Raw genomic sequence first — 9,809 nt, forward strand, 5'->3', positions numbered from 1 at the left:
TTTTTTAAAAAGTCGACTTGCTGTTTTTTGCAAAGATTTAGCATGCGATGGGTTAGGTGTTGAATTTAGAATACTACGCACCTTGTAGTCATCCGAAATCCGTTTCCTACGCTGAGCCCGTTTAAATGATTTAGATTTTTGTGCTTCCAGATTGCTTCCTTGTAGGTGACCGACTGCGCCAGATGAAACGAATAAATAATTTAAAGGGGTGACGTTGCGTCGCCACACAATAAATTATTTGTAAAATCGAACTAAAGTTAAGAGGAAGCTAACAGAAACAGATAACATCAATGGTTCGTAATGGACTGACCGAAGCATCAGGTTTTATTAACAGCAACAATAATAACAAAATAAATACAGTGGTGCCTTAATACAAAAATAAAATATTACTTATCGTTTCAATATATATCTAAAAATTGTATTTATTTAGTTTTCTAATAGTTACTAATTATGCTACTATATGAAGATAATTTTACTACGATGTGATTATTGAAATTTTTTTATTTCATATTTTATCTTTTCAATAAACAGTGAACTTTTTGAAAAATAATGCTTTAATACAATTTTTTTTAGCTACAATGCAAAGCTGAGAAGGTACTAATTTAATTATGTTTTTTTTTATGTCTGTTGCCACTTTTTCAGATTAAATTCTTTTAACGATACGTCAAAGAAACAAATATCGTAATTAGTAGAAGACTTTGCCCTTACAAATTGAAAAAATATCTCTCATTCCTTTTTTTTTTCTCCAATGAAGGGCAGCTTTTTGAACATCACTTCTAAACCGCAGAATATTTGACAATATGAACTTGCGAACACGAAGTGGATACTTTGTGTTTCTGGCCATAGCTGTAAGTTTTGAAGTATAGTTTCTCAAAAGGTGATTTTTACATTCAATTTTTTTAATATTGAATTCAATGCTATATGGTCGACTTTCTACCAATCGCTTAGTTACACTACTATCGCCATCACCTATCAAGCAATATATTTTTATTATCAATGTAATAACACAATAATAATAATTTAGTACTTGTATATAATTTATTAATTACCAATCAAACAGTTATATTTAAGACCATGCATTTCGATGCTTTTAGAAAATCCTTCCAGAATGCAATCTGCTTCCATGCATGTTGAAGCTTTTTTCCAGTTAAGAAAACATTTGTGATCTGGTACATTTTTAATTTTCATACTTGAAGCCCTTTGACAAATTATACAATATTTGTTACGTATTCCAACAAATAAAACTTTTTGAGTTTTTAGACCAATTATTGTTGCCTACGTGTAAACAAAACGTTAGAATTATTAGTTGACCTAAAATCTTCGATTTGATGTTGAAAGTCATTGAGCGTTATTTTAATAATTTTAATTAAATTTTTTATTACAACCATTTGATGTAAACATATTTTTGATTTTTAGAGGCGACATAAAAAGTTGGTATTTTAAACTTAATACTGTCTTAAAAACAACCATTAATTATACATTAATTAATGTATAAATGTATTACTATCATTCAAATGACAGTATTATTAACAAATTTAAAAAAATATATTAGTGAGCTGTGTAACAAGCAGACGAAATATATAAAGTTCATGTAGGGACTTACTGTTCCAGATAATGCGTCATATTTGGTCTTGTAGCTTCGCTTGGACCATTGGCCGTCAGTGACAACAGTAATAACTGGCGTGCCATCGATATCTACGTCACCAGATTCGAATGCTAATTTTCTTTCTTCGTCGCCGGCTTTCTTCATTTCATCCCATGCAGTAGCATGAACTAATTCGGCTACCTCAGTTTGAATATTCAAAAAACCTCTACTACACAAAACAGGCAAGTCGAGAAATCCCGCGAATTCTTGTAGCTGAGTATGACCAATTCCAATTGCATGACAAGCATTTACGACAGCTTTATTTATTCGCATCTCCGACTGTTTCATATCCTCTGTATGTTATTTAGTTTTTATGTTACAAACTTTACATTTGAATGTGATAACTGATGAAAAGCCATAGATCACCTCTGACTCATATTCCATGTCGACAAACGAGCAATCATATGGGCCAACATGACGCTTTTGAATTTGTTGAATTAAATGTGATATATTGACAATTCTTCTACCACTTAATTCTCTAGAAAATTGAAGTTTTTATTGAATACATAAGTAAATTATTAATGAAATGCTTTACTGGTTATTCGGTTCATTTTCACTAATCGATGAAACACTATTTTTTTCCATATGGATACTTAAACTATGTTCCGATGTACTATTTTCACTTGAGTAAAAAAGATACAGAAAAAGATATTCATAAATATTTTTAATTAAATTATAAATAATTTTATAAGTAATAATTATTTCTTAATATGGGTTGAAATATTTTAAAAACTATTATGATATAATTACTCACTTGGATTGTGACCATTCTGTCATTTCAGAACTGGAGGGCGTATCATGTATGACCATACTGATTCTTAGTTTAAAAAAAATCAAAAGATTTTATGATAACAGTGATGTAAATAAAATATTTATTAATCCTGATTTATACTATTTTTCAATAAACTACGATTTAGAGGAGTACTATTTCTTACAGAATGAGATATATTATTATTATGTTAAAAATTAGAAGGTTTAAAATGTGTGGTAATATTATCTCTACATTCTTACAACGTTAAAAGCTTATGATATATTTTGAAAAAAAATTGTATAAATAAAACCATTTAAGACCTTTACGATAAATCCGGATTAATACTATTTTGAAGTAAATTATGATTGAATGAAGTGATATTTGTTATAGGATGAGATTTTTCATCATAATTTGAAGTTGACTCATTATGTGGTATTTCATTCAATTTTCTATATAAAATAATTATTCGTCTTATAATAAGAACATTAAAAAATTGAATATGAATTTAAGGTATAAATTTTGAAGTATGTTTTTTAATATCTAAATAATATGTATTATATACATGTTAACAACATTTCAGTTGTTAACTTAAAAGTGTGTACTCGGACCGGTTAAATCATTATCACGCGACTACTCCCTACTACTCAAGTAGTAGTGGATATCGCTACTACTGGCCGATCAGCTATTCACACACTACACACCAAACACAACACATAACCGTATTACAGTAAAATTCAACATTGTATTGCGACATAATCTACTGAATTTTTTGGTAAAAACAAGTTTTTTGTTAGTTGAATATATACATATATAAATTTGATATAGACATTTTTGGTTTGTGTTTAAAAAAAAGGGTTTAAAAAACTCAAATAGTTTTTTATTCATATTTTTTTTCCTTTCAATAATTGCGGGGATCAATTTTTTTAAGCTACTAATTAGCTACTAAAAATATTTTATTGTGATTCATTGCTACTAATTAGCTACCGTATTCTAGTCAGTTGTTAGATTTAAATTTGTGTTACCAAAAATTGTATTAAGTTAAGTTCCTTTGTTATTGTTGTGATTCGTGTTTTAGTATTAGGTAGCATCTCTGGCCAGCAGCTCTGCGAAATGTGAGTACCATTGAATTTTATTTTGAATTAAATTTGTTTATTATAATTATTGAATTGATTTAATACTGTCATCAAAATTGTAGAGTTTATTATTTTTTGTTGTTATTCTGTTATATAGCTTTAGAGTACATATTTACATTATTTGTTGAGCCAAAAGGGCTAAAACTATCTAATCAAGTTATTCATTAAATTATTATTATTAATTGTTGTAAAAAGGATTTGAATTATTTATTTACTTAGTTTAAGANTAAATATACTCAAATCGCTTAAATTTTCTTTTTATATTATTTTCTATTCAAAGTTTTTTAAATTTTTTTGGAAGTAGGTTTAATTACATTTTTACTTTTAAATAATGAGCTGCAAATAATCAATAATAATTTTTTTAATTTAACTTAATTATATTTTAAGAACAGAATAAAGACTGAAATATTTATTAGCAAATAAAATTATCTGCGTTATTTAAAAAAATGTAGAATATAAGATATAAAATTTGAATTCTTTACATTTTTAGTTTACTTTCAATAGCAAGGCTGTCCTTTATTTTGTTATATTATCAAGTAATCATTTAATAAATTATAAAAGTGTAATGTCATTTAATAATAATAGAAAATATTTGTGTATTATGACTTATTTGCACTCTAAATATGATTTGTATTTTATTTTACAATATATAATAAGCTTAAATAAGAATGTACAGAATTTATATTTTATACCATTTGTAATGAATAAAAATATACAAAATAATCACTTTTTATACATGTATTGAATAATTTTTGTCTATTTTTGTCATTAGAAACTAAAATTGAACAGCATTATGAGAAAATAATCTAGTATTTAAAGTTGAAAATTTATTAAATTATAGGTTTACTCCCATTAGTATAATAAAATTTAAGTGCGTCTTTTTTTTTGAATACTATACAAATTAATAATTTAATAATAATAAAATATGTCTAGGTATTATGAAATTTTTAACACATTAAATATGATTTATAATTTGTTTTACAATATATTGGCTTAGTAAATGTGGGAGTACAGAATTTATTTTTTATTATCTATCATAACAATTAAACACATAAAATAATTAATTTTTATAAATAGTATTGTAAAATATTTTTAATATTTATTATCTACTAAAATTGACAGCATTACTCTAGTAGAATGGAAGTCTCTTCAGTCAGTCATTTACTGTTCTGTTCAGTACTCTTTTATAAGCATTGAATCGGTGTCTTCTAGCTGCCTACTTATGAATTTTTTGTTACTTTTAAATAATAATCTGCAAAAAATAAATAAAATATCTTAAACAGTAAAATATTTGTGATATTTATTAGCTACTAAAAATTACAACATTACCATAGTAGATTTGAGAGATACTATTTAGTGTCAGTTAGAGTGGCCGTTAATTATGAACTTTTAAAATTCTAGTGCCACCCCCTAGAATTGTTTGATTACCCAAGAGAGTTATTTATTATTTAAATTATTAAATTATTTTTTTCATTCGGAATTCTTATTTTTTTAAATTACTAATTAAGACAGTAATTTGCCTACAAGAGTGATATAAAATTTCTTCTCTAAAGTATTATAATATTGCTCTAAGTGATTAATTTATTCCATTGAACTGATTTTAAATAAAATTACTTTTATGAATGTGTTAAAGCTTTCATGGATTGTCTTGTTTCTTGAAGTGCTTAAGGATTTATCCATGTTTGTAATTGAGTTCTGACGTTTCAGATTTACCAGACAACTGCCTGGTAAATTAACATTATCTATTTCAAGTTAACAAAGAATTAATATATGACTTTAATCCTCCTGAAACTTTAAATATAAATAAATATCTTTATATTAATTTATATTTAATAATAATTTTCTCAAAAATATTTTTTTATACTCTCAACTTCTGCATACTTTACATATTAAATTATGGAGAAGTTGAGAGTATTCAATTTTAATAAGATCAATTATTAATGTAGTAATTAAAATGTAAAAATGAAAAAAAGTATTACTTTAATATCTCCAAGTCTTCTATTAATTTGTTCTTTTAAAAATTGTTAGGTATGTGGTTTTGTCGTCAATGATAAAAGATTTTTTGGCTAATAAAAACGAAATATTTTCACGATGAAATTGATAGTTAACATANTTGGCTAATAAAAACGAAATATTTTCACGATGAAATTGATAGTTAACATACACAAAATTTTACATGGAGAAGGTAAGTGTACATTTACATGATTATAATTTTTTAAAGTCTTTATGTAAAGTTGTTTAATTACTCACGAGTGTCAATAAATAATAAAATTAATAAATAATGTTATATGATTTAAAATTACAAAAATAACGAATGTGTCACCAGCAATAACACAATTAACAGTTTTTTCTTATTTTGTTATAACTTTAACCGGTGAAGTCAATAATAGAAATACTAAATATTTACGTTACCCAGGTTAGATGATAAATCTCATTCTTATCACCCAAAATGTAACCTATATTTATTAAATATTTTGATTTTGTACAATCGCCATTAAGTTGATGAAATATGGTTTTTGGATACTTCCCAAAAATAGCAAACAACAGTTAGCCAGTTATACATTTCGAGATATTTCTTTACTAAAAATCATTGTTTAACTCAATCGTATTTTCATTCCTCCAATTTTAATATGGTAAAAATAATTGCAGTCTTATTAAAAACTTAAATAAATGATAAGTCTTTATGTTTATAATATTTGCTATCTATGTGCTTAATATATTTTTTATTTACTTTTATTGTACTTATAATAAATACATTATTACTGATTTTAATGGTAGAATGCAAATGTATCCACGGAAATGGGGAGGTCTTGTTATAGAGTTTCATCAAACAGTAAAAAATATGATAGTATCTTCATAGTATCACGGTCTTTATGCAAATTAATTGATATTATCAAATTAATTGGATCAACTCGTTAGTAAAAAGTACATTGATGTTACGCAAATTGTTACTATTTGAAATATTTTTATAATTTTCTTTAGATTCTTATATTAGAGGAATAGAAAAGTGAACGAAGTAACACAGTAAAACCTATGACTAAANACGAAGTAACACAGTAAAACCTATCTTCTGTTACCACTCATGACAATCAAACTCAAAAAAAAAATTTGTCACATTAGAGCCAAAATAATTCTAGATAAATCTACTCTATCATCAATTGTACAATTCTCTATTAATTTAAGTAACTTAAAATGATTATGAAATACATAATACATAATGAAATTATGTAAAATTTCTTTTTTAGAATTTAAAATGTCCATATTTCCTAACTCATCAAAAAGAGGCATCATGATAGTTATGTACATGAATTTAAACAATGAAATAAAAAAGAAAATCTGATCAATGCAATCTCCTCGATTAATAATAGTAGTATATTGTATTAAAACATCTGTGAATAATTGTATAAATATCAAATGCCTAATATTTGATTTACATGAATAATTTTTTTTTTATTTTTAGCTAGAAATATAAAATTTGGTTGAAAACATTTAGAATGAATCTAATGGACTTAAAATTGGACAATAACTTGCTATTTTCTTAGGTAGTAAGACTTAGAATGGTAACCAATATGTATTAATTTTATTTAAAATGAATACAATGGAATAAATTAATTATTTAGACCAATATTAAAATACAATTGAGAAGAAATTTTATCCTGTAGGCATATTACTGTCTTAATAAGTAATGATGATAATCATATATGATGGATTACTTAATCCTGTCAGTAACAAATTGTGTCTTTGTGTATAAGTAACAGGGTGCAATTCTGTTGTGGCTGGGCTATGTAGGTTTCCTTGTGTTCTCTTATACAATCTAAGCTTATAAGAGTGGATGTAAAACACTAATAATAATGATTAAAAACAATAAAAATTGTTAGTATTTATTACATTAAAAACAATATAATTTCTTTTTCCATTGTATTGACATTTTTTTAACATTATTTAAAATACATTTAATAATCCTGTAAAATTCTACAAAATATTAACTAGAATAATCTAAATTTTATGGAACAATGTTTCTCATTAAATTAAGTAGAAATAAATATTAAAACTTATTTAATTGTTTAATATTATTTTTAGATGATTCTTCATCAAATAGTTCTGAATATGATTTGTATTACCAATCAAATACTATTAGAAATCAACAGCCTTTTTGGTTTGTTAATGAAGATGTTTCACTAAAATTCATAGATGGCTTATTAAAATTTCACAAAGCATATGGTGTTCATGATGATCTTCCAATATCTTATTTCACAATAATAATTTGACCATATTAATTTTTTTACATTTGTTGAATAAGTATTTTTTTTTAGAGAGTATTTTTTTATTGAGAGATCGACACCAATATTTCTTAAATCTTCCTCTGGCCTGGCCAATACAAAATTCAAAAATATTTATATCTATTTAAAAAATTTATCAAGACGTAATTGTGATGGCCCGATGTGTCCCAGCGCTAGCGCCTTGAAAGAATGCGGCATTATAATCACCAAGACAAAAATTATATACTAAAAATATATTTGTAAGTTTCTTTATGCCATCCACCGGCACGATGCTCGTTAGAACAAAAACAATTGGTTCTCTACGTAATCTATAAATATTAAATTTTTTTAATAAATTATCACAAATAGTAACGAGTTTATTAAAATGATCACTAAATGCTTCGTTTTCACTTGTTGAAGTCTGTACCATTTATGTAATATTTTTATTATATAAACATAGTATTGTAATTCCAAGGCTTTCAATAATATTTCTAAACAAATTTAGTAGTTCTTTTGGATGTATGGCTTCGAATGGATCATTACGTTTTTGTATAACTACGTCCTTAATCTCTTCTAACTTATCTCCTCTAATAGAAGTCTTTTATATTAAAGGAATCTTAGAACCAAAGTAAAATAATTCGTACACCTCTTTCCCGCTTTTTGTATGTCGATATGTATCATATATTAATTCTAAAGATAGCAAATCTTCGTGTTTATTTATATGTTCACATACGACATCAAGTGATAAATTATTTAAATCAATTGGCTGAAACGTACTAATTTTACTTAAAACAATGAGCATTACACAACTAAATAAAATCATATTGAAGAAAATTGCAAAAATTTTATGAGTGAAAATTTAACGTTGATGTTCTGAAGAAAAGAAGTTTGAGCTATTTTATACTATGAAAATAGTGTAAAATAATTACACAATTAATTCGGTGGAAATAACAATATACATATAAAAACGCAGTCAACACTAAATTTTGTCGTTATCACGTAGGACCGTTTGTTTAAACACTTCCAAAATATTCTTTTAATGTTATAAAAAAAGAAACACTGAACATATAACAATGAAAATTGAAACTAGATACTTTAATGTACGTAGCTTTTTTATATTATGAATAAACTGTACAATAATTGAAGTAATAATAACTTTTAACATATTTATAAAATCAAATAAATTGTTTTTTCTGTAACTAAAAATACTAATAATAAATTGTTCATAATTTAAAGGCAACAAGTATTGGTTTATTTGTGAGTTAAAGATGACTAATACATATGTTTTTAATAAAAATAAATAATAATCATGATGAATTTAGCTTACAACACTAACAGTATTGTATTTGTCTTGTGTTATTAAGTTATTAAAGTTATTACATTAACTAAAGTTATTTACACACTATTGTAAAAATCGTTTAAGGTTTTATTGGAAAACAAATGCATTGATACGTCGGCGGTAACGGTTAGACTCGAAGTAACTTTTGTCATTGCCACACAGGTGGACAATAGCGCCCGATAAAGATAATCACAATAAATATTTCACATATAATAAAAATTACAACACAGTCTTATTGATCTAATAAGCTAAAATCTTTACAAGCTTAATCATCCCAACGAACTTTCCTTATTTCGATATGACTTATAGTTTTCTCTTAAGTATGGCGTTAAGAACTTCGCCATAACTATAAAACATTTGAGTAATAAAACTGTAATTGGTAGAATGAAGATTACATCAGTTCATATTCTCATATGGAAAGACAATTTTAATGTTATAAACATTAAAAGGGGCCCAAATAAATATGAATGTGTTTTTTAAGATGTAATTTTTTTCAAAACATTGTTTATATCAGCCTATGTTATTGCTGTTGAATATACAATATTATTGTTACTGCTTTTATACTATAGACGATTAGGAGGTGTCTATCCATCTCAAATCATCCAGAAGTGGTTTCAAGACCACATCATAATTTGCTGAAATTTTCAGGGTTTATTCTTTATGCTATTATTATTATTATTAT

The 9,809-nt window shown here is 25.4% G+C and overlaps 1 protein-coding gene and 2 long non-coding RNA genes across 4 annotated transcripts; 2 read left to right on the forward strand and 1 right to left on the reverse strand.

Annotated features, from left to right (window-relative positions):
* Window positions 1–641: 641 nt before the first annotated feature.
* Window positions 642–3,755, reverse strand: LOC126904690 (uncharacterized). Of its 2 annotated transcripts, none has more exons than XM_050683914.1 (6): window positions 3,646–3,755; window positions 2,400–2,462; window positions 2,181–2,267; window positions 1,604–2,123; window positions 1,050–1,275; window positions 642–969 (listed from the first exon to the last, which is right to left on the reverse strand). In XM_050683914.1, the coding sequence occupies exons 4-6, from the start codon at window positions 1,931–1,933 to the stop codon at window positions 686–688; spliced, it is 840 nt and encodes a 279-aa protein (XP_050539871.1). In that variant the 5' UTR covers window positions 1,934–2,123; window positions 2,181–2,267; window positions 2,400–2,462; window positions 3,646–3,755; the 3' UTR covers window positions 642–685. The 2 variants fall into 2 exon arrangements, with proteins under 2 accessions (XP_050539871.1, XP_050539870.1); XM_050683913.1 differs by lacking the exon at window positions 3,646–3,755 and adding an exon at window positions 2,723–2,880.
* A 1,887-nt stretch (window positions 3,756–5,642) lies between these two features.
* Window positions 5,643–6,564, forward strand: LOC126904692 (uncharacterized). Its single transcript, XR_007703799.1, has 3 exons — window positions 5,643–5,714; window positions 6,308–6,443; window positions 6,512–6,564. It is a non-coding gene; the product is annotated as an uncharacterized LOC126904692 (long non-coding RNA).
* A 9-nt stretch (window positions 6,565–6,573) lies between these two features.
* On the forward strand, window positions 6,574–7,553 carry LOC126904691 (uncharacterized). Its single transcript, XR_007703798.1, has 3 exons — window positions 6,574–6,711; window positions 6,775–6,930; window positions 6,990–7,553. It is a non-coding gene; the product is annotated as an uncharacterized LOC126904691 (long non-coding RNA).
* The last annotated feature ends 2,256 nt before the right edge of the window (window positions 7,554–9,809 follow it).

Source organism: Daktulosphaira vitifoliae, unplaced genomic scaffold, assembly GCF_025091365.1.
Source record: "Daktulosphaira vitifoliae isolate Bord-2020 unplaced genomic scaffold, ASM2509136v1 Scaffold_4, whole genome shotgun sequence".
NCBI lineage: Eukaryota > Metazoa > Arthropoda > Insecta > Hemiptera > Phylloxeridae > Daktulosphaira > Daktulosphaira vitifoliae.

Bases quoted from the DNA above. Each gene is read 5' to 3' on its own strand.
- LOC126904690 (XM_050683914.1), bottom strand. From the start codon at position 1,933: ATGAAACAGTCGGAGATGCGAATAAATAAAGCTGTCGTAAATGCTTGT. The intron at 1,276-1,603 runs GTAAGTCCCTAC...GTTTACACGTAG, and splicing joins ATGACGCATTATCTGGAACA to GCAACAATAATTGGTCTAAA. The intron at 970-1,049 runs GTAATTAATAAA...ATTGCTTGATAG, and splicing joins TAAATATAACTGTTTGATTG to GTGATGGCGATAGTAGTGTA.